This window comes from Diorhabda carinulata, chromosome 6 (genome assembly GCF_026250575.1).
Source record: "Diorhabda carinulata isolate Delta chromosome 6, icDioCari1.1, whole genome shotgun sequence".
NCBI lineage: Eukaryota > Metazoa > Arthropoda > Insecta > Coleoptera > Chrysomelidae > Diorhabda > Diorhabda carinulata.
The window spans coordinates 28,375,903-28,398,072 of record NC_079465.1 but is presented as its reverse complement, the minus strand read 5'-3'; the positions used below and the strand labels follow the sequence as shown (position 1 = coordinate 28,398,072).

The 22,170-nt window shown below is 32.7% G+C and overlaps 1 protein-coding gene across 1 annotated transcript in view; it reads left to right on the top strand.

Moving 5' to 3' along the window:
* Nucleotides 1-22,170, top strand: part of LOC130895246 (protein O-mannosyl-transferase TMTC1-like) — a 136,779-nt gene that overhangs the window by 79,865 nt on the left and 34,744 nt on the right. Inside the window, exons 7-10 of the mRNA XM_057802457.1 lie at nucleotides 1,904-1,976; nucleotides 10,142-10,245; nucleotides 20,759-20,948; nucleotides 21,535-21,656. Of these exons, the coding sequence (XP_057658440.1) occupies nucleotides 1,904-1,976; nucleotides 10,142-10,245; nucleotides 20,759-20,948; nucleotides 21,535-21,656 (489 nt within the window). The remainder of the gene's footprint in view (nucleotides 1-1,903; nucleotides 1,977-10,141; nucleotides 10,246-20,758; nucleotides 20,949-21,534; nucleotides 21,657-22,170) is intronic.

Genomic DNA, 22,170 nt, shown 5'->3' with positions numbered 1-22,170 from the left:
TATCATTAAATAAAAATTGATTGGATGAGGTGTTTGTGTTCGTGAGAAAGCTTGGGGGAGTTGACTCTCTTTATAGAACGCTATCCAAATAACGGAATGCATTATCATGTATAGCGCAATCTGTTTGCTACAAAAGCTAATTGTCCATAGTTTCATTAAGGAGCGACCGGAATTTCATTATATTTTTTTGAATAGTATGCATGTAATGGACACCCTACAAAAATATCACAATAAACATTCTTCAACGAATCTTTTTTTTATTTCTTTTTCGTATTCTTATTCTTAGGTGAACCAACAATGAAAAATTCATTTGACTATGACAACTATTTGATGAGAATAATAATAGAAACAATTCCAATATGTCCTAAAACCTATTGGAGGTTAACTTTATTCCTTTTGTGTAGCCCAAACTAGCTTGAATCTTATGTTTATGACATTAGAGCATAGATCTGGTATGGCTCTAATGTCATAATGGTCATAATAATAATAAATAAGGTTTTATGTTACCAACTAGGATAAAAATAGAAAGCTATGGAATTGATATTCTAAAATGTTTAATTAACATTTTCAATCTATTACGGCTGAGGAAGTACGGCTAGAAGCATAATTGTTAAGATTAATTAACTAACTGATGTTTATATTTAATGTCATGTACTAATTCGAACATTTTGACGTTTACTTTATCTTTTGTGTCTCCTTAGCAATGATTCCATTTTTCAATAGATATAAACGAGTCAGTGCAAATATTTTAAAACCTAAAAGATCTCAGAAGTAGTAATTTTTTGATACATGACATGACATACATGTTATGTATGGTTGAGTTTGCGAATATAAGCGAGAAAAATAAACAAAACTTTGTTAATACCTTCTCCATCATTTCTCTTCATGACCAATGTATTTATTGTATTCTCAAAATTTCTACCTCAACATCGCTTATCTCGAGTTGTACATTTTTCAAGCGCAAATAATGTACAATTTAGACTCTTCTTTTGGCTGTAGTATGTATTCTTCAAGATTTACTAAGCCAACTCTCGAATGATTTCCCATGTATTTCTTCATGGTAGTTGTTTATTTTCTCTGACTCGAAAGCTCACAAAGTACCGTAAACAAAATTTCGCTTTCTATCTATCAAATTGTTAAACTTTTTCTTTTTCCTCAGAAGAATTGATTTCGTTTAAATACAAACAGAGAATATCAACTGTATTTTATCTCTGGCAGATGCAGTTATTTTATATTCACAATATTTTTCTACTCGGGGCATCTAAATCTATTTTAGCGTCGTCAATATCAAGATTAATATCACATAGTATCTACGACCTAACTTTTCCCCTTGAACGTTGTATATAAACTGTCTATCTGATTTTCCAGTTTCTTTTTGTAGTATTTCATGCACACCAACAATTGAAAAATGCAGAAACTACGTCATGACGATATATTCATCAAATCGAAAAAGAATTTGACCCGTGCATAATAATTAGTTCAACTTCTTCATTGTCATTTTGTTAGAAGATATTAATTTAGTTTGCTATGTCTGTTGATATGTTTCATCCAAATAGTCTAATTGCATGGTAACAATGTATGAACGACAGTTCTCGTAAAATACGCGTGCGCAAACTTCGCGAGTGTCCCGTCGAAGTGACTCATTGTTTGTAAGACTCCATGAGCATGTCTACCCAACAGTGGTAAGCTTTCTTCATCTTGTCTCTACAAAAATATTAGAATAACTCTACAATTTATCGTCTTGTTTCTCTCCATTCTTTATGTTATTGTTTATTAACTCTTCCAAGTCTCTTCCAACTTTCTCAGCATTGGAACATCCAGCTTCACCAAGACATCTAATTAGTGCTATTCATAATTCATTTGATGAAATATTTGTCTCACTAATTGAAAAAATATTTTATAGGTCTTTAGGTGAAAGAAAGTGGAATAAAGAAACTCTTCAATTTACTAAAAGGGCTGCAAAGATCCTTACGTCGGTAAGTACATTTATTTACTTGAGGATATGTCTAAAATAATGTAAAACAATATTTGACGATATTCACGGAAGTATTTACGATTCTTTTGTGTAAATTTCGGGTGATAACTATGAAAAGGAGATGTAATACAAATCGAGAAAAGAAACATGATAAATATGAATATTCTTCTATGTGGCTGGATTGAATAGTTGTCAAATGAATTCATGGAAATGCTGCATGCAAAAGTGGCTTAGAAATTACAACTTCTGGCATAATTTGTAGATTAGAAGTAACTTAATTGTTAGATATTTAATAATAAAAAATACTGAAGTTCAAACAATTAAATATGAATTCAGTCAACTAGATTATCAATACATCGTAATATTGGACACACGACTGTGGCGGAGAGATCTCAACTATTAGTTTGTATTATTAACTCCGCGAGGTACTCGTATTTCGCGCGACTTTTTCAATAAAGTCTGCATCTCAATATAATACAAGTTGTGACGACAAAAATCGTTATCGTAAACAATCAGGACTTTTGTAAAAAGAAATAGTGTGTAGCATTTATGAATATTTGAGAAGCACATTTACCGAGACAGAAGAAAAGTGGTAGAATATCATCAAACATACGCAAAAACTCAACTCAATAAACCGGCATCGGTCATAATCATGTAGCGAAAAAAATACCACATAAAATGGTTGAACTTCGCATTTTTCTTAACGGGCATAGGATTAGGACTCCATGTCGTCTTTCAAACATATTTTCCTGTTTGTTTATTTTTTGCTTTTCACTTTTCATATCACACATACAATATTTCATTCGAATTTTTCCAAGAAAAAATCGTGGTATAATGTGTAGCCTTCCTGGACATCATTCAAGCTTTGGACAAAGTATGACACGGAAAATTATACTACAAACTAAAAACATATCTATTCTTTCCTCACTGGGAATTATTAAAAGTTGAATGGAATTGAACTTCCACGAGGTAACAGCACCAAATACTTAGGACTTCACTTAGACCCAATACTAACGTGGAAGAAATAGGTACTATCCAAAAGGAAGTAATTAGGAATGAAATTAAACTACCAGTGTTAGCTTATAGGCGAGAAATCCCAACTATCAACAGAAAAGAATACGTCACATTTTTTTTCCCGAAGGGATTATAAGACGCTGCATACGTTCACTCGTAAGTGAATGTCCAGAGTCTTAGCAATACAGTGAATCAGGCCATAATAGACAATGCTTCGGGAGGTCTACAACCCCCACATCGATATATCAGACTTAGTTTTGTTCCCTATGCTCAAGAGATTGCTGAAATGATAGTATTTGGCAACCCTGCACAAAATTGGAGCCGTAACGACGAGGTTGCTGAAGGACATCTGTCCCGTGAAGCCATTCAGGAAGCCGATATCGCATGAAAATCTCAGTGGCAAAATTGTATTGATGCAGGAGAGTCGTATTTCCAAGAATATTGACAAATTGTAGCATCCTTGGCAAGTTACACTCTTATAGTTTCGAAGTGATATCGCTGAATTTTTTCAAGACTTTTTCAACCATGGGCCAACCTAGTTAAAGTATATTCTTATGATTGACGTTTCCAAAACCAAATGAAGAGTACCATATTTCATATTTCCGTTCACTTATCTTCATAGAATCTATTCAAATATAGATGAGTAGTTTTTCCTTTAGAGGTTAGTAGCCTCCTGGGATCACCACTACCAATACAATGTAATTAATATATAATAAAAAAAACAATAAAGTATGTTTATACTTTATAACGTTATATAGATAGTGATCTACTGATTATCCTTGGGCATGGCTTAGTTGACTTAGTATTACTATAATTATAGAACTTCGCTGTCTAATCGAAAACATCAAAGACAAACCTACAAACCCGATATATAGTTTCGTCAACGATAGCATACTGATGTCGTTGTTCAAATCAACCACCGAAATAAACTCCGCTACTATCCAAATCCGGAGGCAGTAATAGATCAGCAATATCAATCTGATTAATTGAATTCAGCAATGACCTAGGCTGCTATTTATACAATGAAGGCTGGCACTGCAGCTCAGAATTTTGTTCTATCTGGGCATAAAATATCACCATCCTGGCATAGTCACGTGGTCGATTCAGCCAAGGCAGCATCACAAAAACGTTAGCCCTCTTTAAGACCAAAAAAAAAAGCTATATACCCCGCAACATCCTCCCCGTAAGGCCCAGATTCTTCCATCTTCAGAATATTGCCCGTACATTTGGAACTCAGCTCTCAAGAATACCCTAAAGAACCTCGACTCAATACAGAAGAGAGCTGCTCGACTTATAGGCTATCCAGAGTTGATGAGAAATTTGGACAGCTTAGAGCATGGAAGAAAGGTCGCCGACCTGACTCTGTTTTACAGATACTACTCTGGCAAATGTCTTAACATAGTCCCGCCTAGAACACTACAACCCATAGAAGTTCAAGATTAGTATTCACAGACATCTCCACACTCGTGTGTGCTTTTGATGAAGTATTAGTACTATTTAATCAATGCATCGATAATTTGTTAATCGGAGAAGCAAAAGCCATTACAAAATTGATAATTCTAGTATCTGCCAGTTTTCAGCAAACGCATTTTTTTACCTTCCCTACTGTTTGTGATCAAATGAAATGAAAAACAATCGAATCCGTTCGTTTTTTCAAAAGTGGAGTAAATGTTTGTTAAATTGAATTTGTTTGATTTACGAATTAATATTCCTGATGAATATTCACAAATATTTGATTTATGAAAAAGTATTAGTTGCTATAAATTCATTATCAATGGCATGAAACGATTCAAACGAAAATTAATAGCAGTCGATATCGAATGACGCTGCTATAAAAGAGTTATGAATAACCAAATAAATAAATAGTAGTGAACTTGAAAAGGAAAATTTCTCTTGGTAGAAGGATTCGTTATAAAAAATAATCTATAATTTTTCAATACATCTTCGATAAATGCTGCAATCAAGCACCTATATAATATAAGAAACTGACTTTGCAAATGAAAAATATTGAATCAAAGTATTTTGGAATCATTCAGGCCAACAGTCTAATCAAATATGGGGTGTGTACAAAATTCTTGTAGAACATTATTTATGGGAGGGGATCTTCCTATCTCAGGGTAGTTGTGAAGACGGGTCTTATTTCGATAGCTAGAAATATACATCAATCATAAAATATGAACTAAATACAATCCTTATTATTTCAACAAATCTATCCTCCGACTATAAGCAACATTTTATCCATTTTGAATGGGATTCAATCAAATTATAAGTAAAAGTGAAAGAGTAGTCAAATCTGTTAAAACAACGATATCAACGATTTGTTCAAACATCTCTTGAAAACTCATAACGCCAGCAAATGTTGCTTGTATTCGAATGATTGATTTGTTTAAATAATAAGGACTGTATTTAGTTCATATTTCGTTTGTTAAAAGTAGAAGTCAATTGATTGAATAAGAGTTTCTACATAAGGACTTTTCGGAAACTATGATTCGAATCATGATCTGAATTCGGAATTCGGAAACTTACCAGAATCACGTTCATTGTTATGGTTCTTTCTACCCTGATGGATGAATGCGGGTTTTTTAATTTGTTCATGCTTTTTTAACTTTTGAAGATATTTATTCTCGTTAAATGGTCGACCACTATTAATTCTCATAAGCAGCGTCGTTGATAGGCTACAGAAGTTTGCCGTTTTTATAGTTTTCATCATTCCAGCGTGAAAATAGTTTAGTATCAGAATTGTACTTCAATGTTAAATCCGTGTGAGATAATGGATAATGGTTAACTGCTCGAAACAAAACATCTAGAATTTATAATATAAAAAAAAGTTTCATGGAAAAATTAATGCACAAAATATTAATTCAAATCAAAAGTTCTTGCTGTCATGTATTGAATTTGAAATTTCTACCTAAAATTGAAGGGAGTTCAGGAACTGTGATGTATATCTCGTTCTGGGCTGGGATTCACAATAAGATGATGAGTAATCTACCTGAACCCGCGTTATAATCTCAGAAAACTTTCCAAAATTCTCATCTTTACAACTATCCTGATTGAGAAAGATTTCCTATAATATCTAAAGATGGGAGATGCAACCCCTACTATATATAATTTTGTAAAGGGTGCGCTATTATTCTGAAATAACTTATTAACCATAAAATTATAAAAACAACAATTGTCAAGCCCTCGTAATTTTTTATCTACGCTACTTCCAAAAATACACATTATTTGAAAATAATTTACATAATACAAATCTATAAGGACATGGACTTGCATACTTTCTGTCACAAACTACTGACCTTACTAGAGTCTTTACCTTTAAAAAGCAAACCAATAGTTTATGGCATTCTCTATATTGATTATTTTAGTGTGTGTGCTGGTCAAGAATTTCTTCAGTCAATTTTTGATTGACCAGTTATAGTACTATAGACTTTGTCGTGTCATCGTATGATCCAGAATCCATCGACTGTACTGACTTTAATTCAGGTCTCTCCGATGATGAAGCAGTGTTAACAAAATTTTCGGTAAAATCCAATACTAAAAATGCTTCTCGCAAATTATGCCGTATCTTTTCAAAAAAAAGTTTTCAAAACTTCAAGCACCGGCGTCAAACAACTGACTGGAACATGTTCTCTGGTGATGTGGACTTCTATTTTGGCACTTTTCCCAATTGCCTTAAAAGGGCTATAATTATAACTCGGCATAAAGGAGGAGATAAAAATCAAGCATCGAATTATCGCCCAATTATACTCCGTCCAAGGTTATCTAAATACTAAACAGCCATCACAACTTTTTGTGATTTTTCTAAGGCTTTCGATTATGTTAATCATAATATTTGAATCAACAAATTTCAGTAGTATACGATTTCAGGGAAACACCTCTCGTGTTTCGTATGATTCAAGTCATACTTATATATATATAACGATATCTTCTTGCAAACCAATAGAATGTGGAGTGCCCCAAGGCTCAGTAATAAAGTAACATCTGTGGTAAAATTTTTCATAGGACCTTCTAATCTTCTCTGTCTCAACGTTTCTAAAACCAAAGTTTTTAAAATTCTTAGGGCTATGGACAATCCCATGGGAGTTACATATAGCCTCCTTATCTAAAAAATTAAGTTTTGCACTGAGAATAGTTTCCAAAGATCTGAACTTATCCATCTCCTTAACAGTCTATTAATGAGTCGCATCTCCGATATTCCGTTCTTTTCTAGAGTACGTCTGGTGTGACTCAATTTTAGCGAATCTTCAAACTACAAAACAGAGCTGTTAAATATTTACTCGGACTGAACAGTAGGGCTCACTGCAGGGACTTCTCTAGAAGATTGAAAATTCTGACTATTCCTTCCTTCTTCATCTTTGAATCCGTTTTACCCACCTACTCCACGTTCAGAATTAGTTAAAGGCTCAATATTTCACAATGTAAAAAAATGCACAATCACTTGCCAATTGAAATCAAATCGATATTAAATTTTCCCGCATTCCGCAATAATTTGAGGGCATATTTACTGGAAAGTGCCTTCTACTCTGTAACCGATTCTATTCTAATAATAATATTCAATTCCAGGATGCTTACATACTGGTTTAATTTTTGTTATGGACTAATTATTACCTCTTATTATTATTTGGTTACTCATTGTTGTTTTTTTCTGTATATTGAAATTTTATTTTTTTGAGTTGTATTTATGTTTGTTTTTTACTGTTATTACCGTTTACTCTATCTTAATAGTTAAATTTCCACCGTTAAAGGAACCGATGAAAATCAATTATTATCTTTGAGTTGCTCCATTCCATTAACTTATTTGTAAATGTTTCTCTATTTTTAAATTTGACCATATGAACACAAATGATGAATATCCGGGACTGTCACTTAATGGAACTATTCCAGTTAATAAATGTTTAAAATTCGTTCCCAAGTACTTAGCAATGGTCGAAAAAGAGGGCGTTGTTAATGGACAGTTGTTAATGGAGTATATTTTTCAACCTAATTGGCATGCAATGTTTTACTTAAAGTTGACATACAAAAGGCTCGTCCACATCAAATATCCAATCAAATATTTGGAATACGGAATCTAATTGAACCAACTTATACAGGGTGTTCAAAAATAAGGTCATTCCGTCTCTAGGATAGATAGAAAAAAATTAGTAACGCCATCCGTATTCAAGATAGATACATTTTTTACTATTTTGCCGCAACTACTGGCAGTATTGTAATTCCATACGAATATATTTTGGAAGCTAATACATCCAATGAATTTGTTTTTATGTCTGACTCCCATAGAGGGCGGTAGTTACACGGTTCGTACCCAGTAGTATCGAACTTGACTTTGTCAATGCTAGATTTATTAAGCAAAATTTAAAGTGAACTTAAACATCATTAAATGTTACACCAAAAAGGCACTCTTGATGAAAATCGATATGGTGAACCGTTTTGGGATTTTTTGATTTGTAATGTTTCACAAAAATCAAGTCTAATCAGTAAAGGATCTTGTTTTTCAAAGTTATATAAGTATGTGTACTCAACTATTGAAGGCCGTTAACTTTGACTTTTACACGGTAATAGGATTTTCTGTGATTTAGCCATGGAAAACTGTCAATCATTGAAAGTTATGACGTTGAGTCAATAATTACATTTCTAAAACATTGTTATTTGTTAAATTAGATATTGTTAATCAAAATTTACTCAACTTTTGAATACTCTGACATGTTATTAACCTTAGGCAAGTGTTTAGGAAACTCTAGTGCAGCTGTTACGCATTATGCAGAAAAGTTTGTCCCTTTAACTTGAATACGGATAGCGTTACGAAAATTTTTTACCAAATATTTTTCAGTTTTTTATCTATTATAGAGACGAGATTACGTTTTTTTGAAACATCTTGTATAGAACAAATTGAAAACAAGAATCATATTGACAAATATAGAAGAATTTTTCCATTTTCTATATTTCAGAACAAGATAATCATGTACATAGAAAATACTATAGGTGAAGGTGAATCAAAGAAAAAGTGTTGACTCGTCGTCGCAATTTGAAAGATTTTTGTCTTTATTTTATGTCCCGGTTTTTGTGAAGGCCTCGTATGTCGCTAAATCTGGTTCTGGTAGTTGACATAGACGAACGCAAAATCTTCTGGACTAAGTGTGTGGAGTTGAAGGAAGATTACGTTGTAGAATATTTTTTTTCATCATTTTACAATTTTACATTGAAAAAACAATCTTCTGTCTCATCGCCCACATATACATACATATAATATTTGATATTTTCGTCGTGTCGTTTATCTAGCACACCGGTACAGTTCTCTGATGAATACTGATGCTCATAAATCTCAAAATACCGATTTCTGCCAACGTTGAGAGATTATAGTAGTGGAGCCCAAATGGGAATTTCGGAATTTATTAAACCGCGGCAGATAAAAATACAGGGGATACTTTGTATCCTTGTGTCCGGTTAAGTAGCTCCATCAAATATGAGCCCTATATGTAAGGTCACCCGTCAAGAATAAAACATCAGATTAGTAAAAGATAATTGATCATCTGAATTTCTCGAGCGCGTCAGATTGAGGTAGGGTGAATTAACTACATTCTACTAGGTGTCCAAAAGCTGTAAAAAAAGCGTCATCTCTAAATGCTGGAGCGTGGATTATTTTTTTTTATTCCGAATGAAATAATTCATGGATTACATAAAATATATAATCTGAAGAATTTATAGATCACAAGTAGTTTACCTATCAATCATATGGTTTCTTGTTACTTTTAAATTTTGTTTTTTGTAGTAGAGTTTTAAGTTTCATAAAATGACGTTTTCTTATAAATAAATAGATGTATTCCTACTCATTGTAAGAATAGTTTTTTTAATTGCAAACAAAAACACAAAGCTCAGACTGCGATATTTTTTTCAGAATTTCAAAGTTGATTCATTGAAAAACGTTTTTCCGTGCCCAGTTTTCAAAACTAAAGTGTTACAGTGTGATATAATTCCCTTGTGAGTAAAATCGTGAATATTATGGTTATATTATATCACTCGAGAGGTAGAATCTGGAAGAATTATTTAATTCAGAAAAGAAGTATGAGTGAATCTAAATATTAATCCTCAGATACTATTTCATTTTATATGGAGTATGTACATCTCAAAATTAACAAGACATTTTTTTTATTCCAGCTTGGTATTCTGCTGACTCTAAGGCTTGCAATTTTGCAAGGATCTCTACCGAAATTTTCCCAGCAAGACAATCCCGCAGCCTTTCATCCTTCGATTTACGTCAGGTATTTTTTTTTTCGATACTATTTTCTTTAAGCCATTTTGTCTTTAGAAATAATTTTCCTATCCCATAGAGAAAAGCTCCAAGGGCCCTAGCTTGGCAAAGGCTTGGTCCAACCATGTAGAACACTGGGCCAAGCTTGTAAGCCAGGCTTGGACCAGTCTTAGTAAAACTCTGGAGTGATAACGATGGGCCAAGCTTGCTCACCAAGACTGGGCCAAGCTTAAATGCCAGAGCTTAGCCAACCTTGACTGCCAGAACTTTTTCTTTATTTCATTTTTTATTCAATATGATTTTTTTCTATTTTAAAAATAAGCAAACATAAATTTTTATATTCAATCTTACTCTTACTGTAATTAACAATATAAAAATATCAGTTAATTAGTAAAATAATAATATTAAACACGTGTAGATTGCACAAGTCTGTACCACTATCGTTAACCTCAGAGTATGTGACCGAACAACCGAAGCTTGGATCCCCAATGAATGGCAAAGCTTGGGTAATCATTGGTATGGCCTAGTCTGGGTCAACTAATCTTGGACCGAGCCTGGGTTAATAATAAATGGCCAAGACTGGTCTTGGCCTGAGCTTGGGTAATCATTGGTATGGCCGAAGCTGAGCTAAGTAGCCTGGCCCACGCATGGGCCAATACAGGTACGCTAGGCTTCCCAGGACTGGCCCAGGCTTGGCCGCTTTGTCAACTTTGGGGTTTCCTGTATGGGATGAGGCTACGTTTTGCCTAAACGGTTCAGTCACTCGTCGAAATGACAATTTAAATGAGAAGAATATGACTGGAATTCATATTTAACCTAATTAGAAAATCAGTGCTTGGACAGGAGTGTCTAATGACACAATTATTTACCATTATTTTTTTGTTATCTTGAATTCTGCAGAAAGAAGTGATACAAGTCATTTTCAATATGTTTTCAAATTCCGAAAATCTCAACTAACCAAATTACATATTCTGGTGACAACAATATGACGTACCACCACATTATTCATGTGATGCTGCCGAGTTTTCAAACCAGTTTTTGCCAGTATTCTATTGGTACAATAGAACCGCGATATCTAGATCTCTAACTCTCAGATTTCCATTTTATAATGTTATCAAATTGCAGAAATGCAAAATAAAGAATTGTGATATACAATTAGAAAGGAAGTTAATGAATTACTCCGGAAGTTATTTGTGTTGCACTAGAAGAACGTGTACGTCGATTTGCTTATTGTCAAGATTCCAGTGAATGGCATTTAGAATATTCAATTTAACTAAAAATATTTGTTAATTAATTTGATGTTTTAGTTCGTTTATCGTGAAATTATTCACGGAGTGAGATGAATATTTTCTATTTCTATTCATAAGACAATATGTTTGATACTGCTAAATACATAATTGGAGAGTTGCAAAATGAGGTTTCAGAAGACCAGATTCCAATTTATAAGAATCAATAATCTCTCCGATGTGTCAAAACGGGATTTTAATTCTGACTTTTCTTATAAAATTGATTATGTTCTGGCTGATGGTGTAATAATATATATAACAATAAGTGGGTTACTGGATATGGAAATGACGGAATAGAATTTAGTTGTTGGATTCGCTGTTACTTGAAAAGAAGACTGAAATTTGAGTATGAACTAGTTTGAGTGATGGAAAGCAATAATATGTGAAAGATCTGATGATTGAACGCAATCAACAACAAATTTTTTAGTATTTATTAGTCTAAAATGCAATTATTCAATTTGGATAGGTCCATAAGTTTTGTAGAATATATATTTATAGTTCTCGAGTTATTTGAATTCTACTGATCCACTACATGGTCAACGTTATAATTCATAATAATGAATGAGTGACTGAATGTAAAATATTGTATTTAATATTTCAATACATTGAAATAAAAAAATATTTTATTCAAAAGAAAATGTATTTGTTTTATATTTAAATAAATGATATGAGAATTTGGGTTATTGATAGGCAATTTCGTTGTAACATTACTTACGGAGCAAACCAATAGCCAGAGTAAGAGTTCTTCCATTGAAGTTTAAAAGGAATCTCACAATAAGGTATTTGATACATATTACAAAGCGAGTATGTGCTCGAACAACACAACTTTTAAAGTTTATTCAACATTTTTTTATCAGGTAACATCATTCTTGTTCTAAAATGAGTAAAACCTCCAAGACCTGATCACTTTTGAAACGAAGAATTGAGAGATATGATTTTCATTTATGTAGAACAAAAATTTCCTAGCAAGCAATATCGAAAACATATCCTGAAATGTACCTAACAGATAAATACCATAGACATTTCATTGGAAAAGTCATACATTTTTTCTTCATAGTAGTTCAAGTAAATAAGATCAAAAAATTAACAAATATTATCAAGATTCAACTAACTGAGTAAGGTGGGATCTTCTATGACCCGTCCAGACTAGCTAAAAGTTACTAGGAAGTGACTATTTCGAAAACCCACTACGGTAAAACGAGAAATAAGTATGACTCATTGGATACCTAAAGTGCAGAGACCTTCAAAGCTATTGCGCGATTGCTGTTCATAAAAAACTGACGCTAGGGTCGGATCCGACCCCAACCTTACCTTAGAAGGGTTAACAATGCTGGGGAGACCACTGTCCAGTGATTTTCTGCCATACCAGTTAAGTGATAAAACAAGTTATTCCCAATTCATTTCTCGAAAAGTACTAAAAATAACATAAAAGCATTTGCTACTGTCCCATTCTAGATTTATATGTGATTTTATGTGATCCGCTAATATTATCTGACTTGGAATTAAAAGTGTATTTGAAATTTTTGAATTTCCTAAATATGTAGGGAGGTACGAATTCAAATTGACGTGACGTAAACTGTATCTCCAATAATTAGCATTCTGCCTCTGTATCTGTTACCTTCAACTACTGTACGATACCATTATCTTATATTGCTTCATGGTAAAAAAATATCAATAGATCATCTTTCTACATTTATCATATATATGAGATATTTTTGAAAAAGTCTTCTATTCCAACAATGTCTTGGACAATTTTCAATTGAGAATTTTCGTAGCTGAAGTTTGTAAAAATATGAAGGACTAAGAATTCGTAATCATCATAATAGAAAGTGGAAAAGTATGAAAAACAGACATCTCTAATATATCTTCAACTATTCTAAGACAAAAAGCACAAAAACACTTTTCTTATTCCATTTGAAGTCTCGTTTTATTAATATTGTCTCGAACGTCAACGTGATAAATGGTTTCCAGTCTCTGATAATTTCTTCTTGCTAATTCAGGCCGTTCACTGTGAATCATGATAGACGAGCGTATGCTTTGAATAAATGTTTTTATCATTCCTCTAGGAATTACATCCCATATTTGCTCTGAAACTTGGAAATTTCCTATTATTTGTGTTTCCTTGAGATTGACATTCGAGCACAAGACTTAGAGCAAACTTTCAACATTGAACTTGTATGAAGAATATGACATACTCTCAACAGACTATATACTGCTGTAGCTGTTTCCCTCTTTGAGTTTTCCGTGAAAAATTGATTATTAGTACCCATTCATAGCTTCATTCTTCGCACTATGATCCGATTTTAATCAGCACTGTGATAATAGTTAACAGCATTGTGTATGAATCTGCATGACAATTTCAGTTTCCATTGTATTTCTGTTACAATTGAAGTGCTCGGTGTAATAAAGTGCCTGAGCCATATTTACAAACATCGAGGAAATTGGCTTTTATTTATTATATATTTTTTATTCAAATCCTGAAAACAGATTTATTAATTTGAGAGTAAAGCATATTTTGCAAAGAATGTATAAATATGAATTTCATGCCATAGTTTTTTAACAAAGTAGATAATTCCAATTAAAATCCTCTTAATCTGATTGCTCAATTCTCAATTGTACTTCTGTTTGAAGTGAAATAATTTATTTAAAAGAGTTTTAGATTACCATAAAATTTGTTGTGATTTGAATTTTTATGATGCGGTAGTAAAACTTCGCTTCTTAAAAAGCCCATGTATATTCATTTCTATTCTCAACCCCTTTAAAATAATTCGAAACATGATCCAGCCGTTTCCCTTAATAGCATACTGTTTGAATAAATAACTATATAATCGTCAACATGCCCTGCTACAGTCTACGCGTTATATACAAAATGAAAAACAAACGAAAATATTAAGAGACTTATATCTGAATTGATTAGATGTAAAGGTGAAAAAAATTATTCTGTGTATTTCATTTTTTTCCTAAGCATAAAACTTTTTAATTGGTGACCTGCGATGATAACGTTCGGTTATCAAGATAAATAAAATACGAACGAAATTTCCATAATCCCTTCCGACATAATTATAAAAAAAATTATGCACTGCTTAGATCTAATACACTGTTAGAACTCGTCCCCGAAATGAAGCGGGCACTGTCCGGTTATAATGGAATTCGGCGAAGTCGCAGCCCGTTTGATGTTTTTTTTTTATAGCAAGCGATTTGTCAACATTGTTACTTTCGAACTAATTTCTAGGTAAGTCTATTTATTTATATGTTGTTTCTTTATTTTCCAGAATTTTTTAGAAATTGGTTTTGGATATATAAACGAGTTTGTAACCAAACAATTTGAATAACTTAGTTAGGCAGTAGTGATAAGTTAATTATTATATAAGTTAGTTAAATGTAGTGTAAAGTGTATGAATGAATTAGGAACGTGGGAGACAGTGTGTATGAAATAACCCCACGAATAGAATGACATTATAACATTATATTGGTGTCAGAAGTGGGATGTTGTGAATAAATAGTAACATAAACATGGCTAAGAGACAAGGTGACCTAAAAGCCGAACTGGAGAGCTGGAAACGTCCGGTAATAAGAATAAACTAGTAGAAAGACTCAAAGTGGCACTGGTAAGTCACGGATTTGATCCAGAAACTTTTGAGTCTTCTACCTTGATCTCGTCCATTTCTACTTAAATTGATGAGAAGATTTCTACCATAAAGACAACATTTCGGCTTTGAAAAACTATATTTATATCAATATGGACGTAAAGATTTCGACGATAAAGAACAATATTTTTGCGAATATTTTTTCATTGAAAACTGACATTGCCGCTGGCATGGACATTCAAATGAATAATTAGTTCAAAAATTACGTGGAAATGTTGTTCAAGCTATTGAAATTTGTTAAAAATACTTTCTGGAAGCTTAATTACAAAAATGTAATTGATGAAGATATATTGGTCTTACAATCAGCACAATATCATCATATGCTGCAAAAGATTTGGGAATAATGTTTATAATGTGAATGTGAGACAAAAATATCCGTATCTAGTGGAAGAATAAATTTTGATAATATATACATAACCGTATCTTATCGGTCCATTAACCATAAAGGATTAGTCCCTTGTGGCCCCTGTCACCACATTTTTCTTCTTCTTCTTTTTCTCTTTTGTCTTTCCCCCTCCTATGCTATTTGTTGTAGCTAAGTTTTCCAAGGTCTTCCTCTCCTTTTTTTTCTCATATCTATTTTCTACTGTCACTTCTCATCTTAGAATTCATGACGTTCCTCTCTTTTTTCGTTCCTACCAATTTAAACATCTTTTAACTATTTTGTTTCTGGCTCCTGATTAAGATTCTTCAAAATTACCTCATTTCTTGTCCTATCCATCCTCTTCCTGTTAATCTACATGCTTTCATGTGACTTAATTTTCCCACTCTATTGCCGTTTATTCTCTACAACTGATTTCCATTTTGTTATTTTTGTGTCTTCACTCCACGTTCTTCTTTAAATGTGTTTTACCATCATAGTCTACTTCTATAACTTCACCATTGATTTTATTCACATTGATCTTCTCTCCTTTGCTCAATTTTTTTATATCTTGTCTCTAATTGAATGAAAATTTATTTTTGTTCTTTATGAATAATTTCCTTATATAAAAGAAAATGAATTGAGTAATGATAAATAAGATCTTTTCAGTTAGTAGTGCCTATAACTTTTCAAATTATGTTTGTGTCTTATGCATCCAATATACATATCATATTCTTCTGCAAGGTTACACAAAATTATACAATTCTCATTCGTGGATTAGCTTCTCTGCCATGCTGGTTACTAATTTTTCTCTCCCTAATAGAGTATTTATGGATTTTTTCACATACTTTCCTGAAGTATCACAAAATTCCTGTTTCAAAAAGTACTCCACTGAGAATACAGGTAAACTTATCGTGGCTTCACATTCACAGTATGCAAAATTGTATTCACAGTATAGTTAGACGGATTTGCACGGAATTATTGCTTCAGCACGCCTACTGCATGGTTTTTCAGTATTTTGTCTTCTATTTTTTCTACTTCTTGGAGATCTGTCGATCTGTTAATTCTGAAGCTGCCTCTGCATCTTTTCCTGAGAGGTGGATTGCCAACTATCTTTTCACCTTTTAGGTGGTCTCGAGCATGTACGGGTTGCGCAAATATAGCAAAATTAGAATCTTCATTGTGTGTTTATCAAGCTGCTATAGCGATTTAGTATATTGAAATTTCTTGTATACTTACAAAAAAAAATAAGATGTATCGGTACCAAACAAACGGCTAGAAAATCGACTGTAGGAAAAGCTTCTCGTAAACAATTAGCAACGAAAGCCGCTCGTAAAAGAGGACCAGCTACTGGTGGAGTAAAAAAACCTCATCGTTATAGACCAGGTACTGTCGCTCTTCGTGAGATAAGAGTACCGAATTACTTATAAGAAAATTGCCATTTCAACAATTAGCACAAGATTTATGTTTTCAAAGTTCAACGGTTATGGCTCTCCAGGAAGCTAGTGAGGCTTACTTGGTAGGTCTATTCGAAGATAATAATCTGTGTGCCATTCATGCTAAAAGAGTCACCATTATGCCGAAGGATATCCAATTGGCTAGAAGAATTCGCGGAGAACGAGCATAAATACAGTTTTTTGTAATTCTCAATATTATGTTTCACAAAAGTTGTTCCATTCAACAACTGTTTTATTCTTTTGTCATATTAATATCATTTTGCCGAGTGGAATAAACAATACAACTAATTAAGTAGGAACACAATTATTTTCGACGGTGACTTGCACGCAACTCAGTACCTAATGAGATCTGATGTATGGTTATTGTGATTTCCACGAACGACATATGTTAATGTGGAGTTGAACTATCAGAAAAGACACGGAGTTTATAGCTGTTTCCAAAGAACATAAAAACAACTGTTAAGAGATAGAATCGAAGGTATAACGGAGATTTATAATTCCGCTGTTACCTTGTTGTTGTTACCTTAGCGTGACGGCAAATTAACAAATAAAATAATGGTATGTGAAAAAAATATATCTGTCTTAACCTTGGGTTTCTCCTATACTGGAAATTTTCTAAAGTCACATGGAAGTTCACATCTTATTTTGACGATAATAATTACAAAGTTGTAGATATACCATATAGATATTAACAATGCTCCTTAGCGAAAATTAATTATTTCCACTTTGATTTACATCTAGGTTATTAGAATAATCCGCTTGTGAAGAGCTAAGTTTATTACAAGTTCTGAAGGAAGCAACTATTTCGTGTGTATATTATTAATATACAATATAAAGTTAAATTGAGCGAGTTATCTGGGGCAACCTCGAGCAATCGCTTCCTAGGGGCTTATCTACAGATTTCGGTGGTTTCGTTGGTTTGGTGGGATTCGTCGACTTCGACCACACCATTTATATAGTGACGTATATTATGTAGTGTTTTATGTGTTCATGATATTTTCGTGGTATTTTGTACAATACGTTCATGTAGTAACGAAAGTAGAATCTCACTTTTTGCTTTCAAATAAATGTCGAAGAAATCTTCGCAACTAATCAAGCACACTGCAAAAAATTTATTTTTATATTCCCATTCATTATATTATCAGTTGTTCCAAACGTAAAGTTACTTTGAATTGGAATCATCAAAAAATTATTTATCTTATACTGTACACACTCTTTACAATACCAGTACATCAACACTTACGTTCACACTATCTGATGTGTTTCTATAATCAAGTTATCGTCTTCAGGGATTGAAGTCAGTTCACTCTTAATCTGTACAATTAACTCCACGACAATATCTTGATCGGCCCTCCACATTTCAGAGAACTATAGTGAGTAATATATGGAGATTCGGGTTTCAATAGCCTGCGATATTTTACAATGAGAAATATGAAAATTCTTGCCAAACATTCTTCTGAAAGCACAATCAGTCGAACAGTGTTTTTATTTTTCAATAGTGATTGTGAATTTTCATTTACTTTGCTCCAGGTATTCTGTGAATGCAACTTCAAATGTGGAGAGATATCGCATGAACAAAACTTGAAACTTTTTCACGAAGTTTACGGTTTGAATAATAATAAAGCAACAAACCTATCAACAGAAGGCATAGTACCTAGCCTGGCCAAAAGAGAGTAGGAGATAATCTACGCTTTCCTTCACGTTGTTCAACGGAAGGTGTTTGGAAAAACTCGTAGACGAACTGAAAGATTAGCTGTATTTAAAAAACGAGGTGATCCAATTTACAAAGAAATTAGGGGTAATAAACAGCCTATCGTGATTCAACGCCAGAAGACGAAGCACTGGTTACTGCTCAAATAAATAGATTCACTGCAAACGTGGGACAATATAATCGCTTCATAAGCGAGCTCTGAGCTCGGATCTTAATATAAATAGACTTTACCCTGCATTTGACGAACAAAGCTCATACTAATACAACAGTGGGCTATCGTTTTTGCCTTGGAATTTTCTAAAAGTTAAAAAAGAGGCTATATTCAAATTGCAACTCCATGACGGAAAAACAGAAGCAGTATTAGAAGCAATAACAAAAAACATCAGAATTGTCAGCAACCTATAACCTTTATGTTCACCTAAAGAACATTAACAATGGTTCAATATTTTTGTAGCCCCAGTGTTTCACAGGACGTGGAGGGAACTAAATTAATTCATGCGTAACAATCTGGAACGAAAATTGCGCCGGGCAAAATGAAGAGAAATTGTTTTCATGGATTTATTTGGATTCCAAGGGATATTTCATGGTATCAATCATAACAAAATACTGTCATCCATTTATGAGCTGTCACAGAGATTTCGTACAAATTGAAAGGCAAAACAGGCAAGAGAAAATGAGGGAAATGATGATAGCTACAGGAAAAAAAACACTATTAGAGTTAGGTTAAGGATCCATGAAAACTTTAGATGTTAAACATGCTTCTGAAAGTTCAATCAATGCATCCAAACTTCAAATTTCAAAAGCATAGTGGATCAATATTAACAGAGAAAATCCAGGATTCCTGAACATTCGTGTAACCCTGATAAAAATAGATGATTGAAAAACAATGGAGATTTCAAAGAAAAATGTCACAAGTGGAGCAATCACAAAAATGACTTTTAAAACTTGATCTGCCAGAGTAGAATTTCTGAAGAAAAACAATCTAGTGGCAATGATTTTTTATTTGAAGAAATATAAAAGACGATTCTATGAAAACCTATTACTGATACTCATTAGAAGCTTCATTTTATGTGTTTTTTCATAATAAATTACTCTATTATTTATATTTTTGTGATGTTGGCACTCAGTACATCCTTGATTTTGTAATTATTGCCATTTTTTATAGAAATTTTCCAAAGATAATATTAAATATGTTGGAAAATAATGAATTGAATAAACATATGTTTGACTTTGATAAAAGTCAATTTAGAAAATTCATCGTAGAAGAAAAAATAGTGTTTATCTCGAAATAATGATTTGGACACTTAGCAAATGAAGAAAACTTGTTAATGCAAGTGCAATATATTGTCCCTTCTTCTTATGCTATCCATTAAAGGATGTTTACGATCACTTCTGACCATATTATCTTGTCTCTGGAGGTATGAATTAATTTTTCTGTTGTGCCCAATCTCCTCTTTACCTCTATCTTCACTTCTATTAAGAGTTGAAGCAGATGGTACCTCTCTTTCCGCATCACCTGGAGTATGCTATTTATCGTGTCTAGTAATTCACGTTCTCTTCTTGTTCTCTTCAGAACTTCTTCGTTGGTTTTTCTTGTTGTCCATGCAATTCTCACAATTCTTCGCTCGAATCACATCTCTAATTGTCCCAGAAAATTGAGAATACATGACTCAATGATGAGGACATATCGAGTAATCTATTAACATTATTGTTTTGAACAAGGAATATGAAGCAATGATATATAACAAAGTTCACATTCCCCCTAGATCGACTTTCACTAATTTTCAACATCAAATACACGTTCGATAACCATCTAAGGGATCCTCTGATTAGAGTTTCACTTGAGGGGTGGCTCACTTTGACAATGGCAATATGATTATCAAAACGTGTATCGTGTAATATAAATATATAACAAAATAACAGAAAAACTTTCACTGATATATTGTTAGTGATTTCAGTAAATCATTATTTTGGAAATATACTATATTAAATTGTTTGAGCTATTAATAATTTTTAACATCCATATTTCCAATCTTTCTTAACAAATATTCTATTTTTCAGATTTCTGACTTTTGGATACTTAGCGGCCTTCAACATGTGGCTTCTGCTGTGTCCATCAACCCTGTCTCACGACTGGCAAATGGGATCTATCCCTTTAGTAACAACCATTTCCGATTTGAGAAATTTAGCAACCATATTCTTCCTTGGACTAACATTTTTATTAGCCATAAAAAGTTTATCGGAATTTGAGGTACGTTTTATATTTATAAATACATCTGATTTATTTCATTCTAGTGCGTTTAACTTGTTAGATGTCATTAAGAGCGTTATGAAATCTTAGGAATGTTCAAGTATCTGTTTACATTTGCCCGTACAAGTTTCCTAGTTATTCCCAAGGTTATTGACGCTAAATTTGTAAATAAACTGTAGTAAATATTTTCTCATGTCTTATTACTAAATAATTAAGCGGATGAAAAAGAAACCGAGAGGTAAACTTTGCATTATACTCCATTACTGAAAGACATTTTAGTAAGAAGATAATGTCGATTATTGCACATATAAGGTGAATAAAAGTTAATTAAAAGCTCTATTACAATTTTTAGCTAACAATTTTTGTATTCCTCTTCAAATAGAAAAACTAATTTCACTAGTTCAAAAGCTAAATATCTCCACCCGGAGGCAACACTCGAACTACCCGAGTGTAATAGGCTCAATTGTTATGTTATCAAATCACTAGAAGTAGATTATTGCTTTTTTAGACATCTTTCCATCCCAAAATCGAACTTACCACATTTGAATGATTCCGTAAATTTTCTTTCAGTAATTTTTTGTTCCAGTCTCAAAAACATACTCCGTTAGTATTGGGGCTTCTACTACTAGTGCTACCTTTTTTACCAGCTTCCAATTTATTAGTCACTGTGGGATTTGTTGTGGCAGAACGATTGCTGTATATTCCAAGGTAGGTTCCGAATATTATGAACTCAGTTATATTTACAACTGCCATAATTATTGAATTGCTCAGTTTTAACCTGATGTAACTGACAAATTCAATATGAATGCGATTGGTATATTCTATAAGGCATCAATGTATGAAGCTGTATGAAATGATTCACCCTCCGTTTCAACCCTCTAATGACAATATAATGTTAATAACAGCCACCATCAATCATCTGATTATTATATAATTTATTATTAACATATTATCAATTGTAATGGTGGAAACTACAATGAAATGGGTGATTAAAGTATAAATAAAAAAGTACTGGAGTATTTGTTTCGTATTTAGAATATGGGTATACAAGATAAATATGAAAAGATATGAATATAAAATGTGAATAAAATGATTTAATCCAGGGGTGTCATATTCAATTTTGCAGAGGGCAATATATTAAATTTAGAATATGTAGGCGGGTCAAATTAAAATAAAAAAATGTACTAAATTGTCATACGGTTGTTATAAATCATATTAAAGT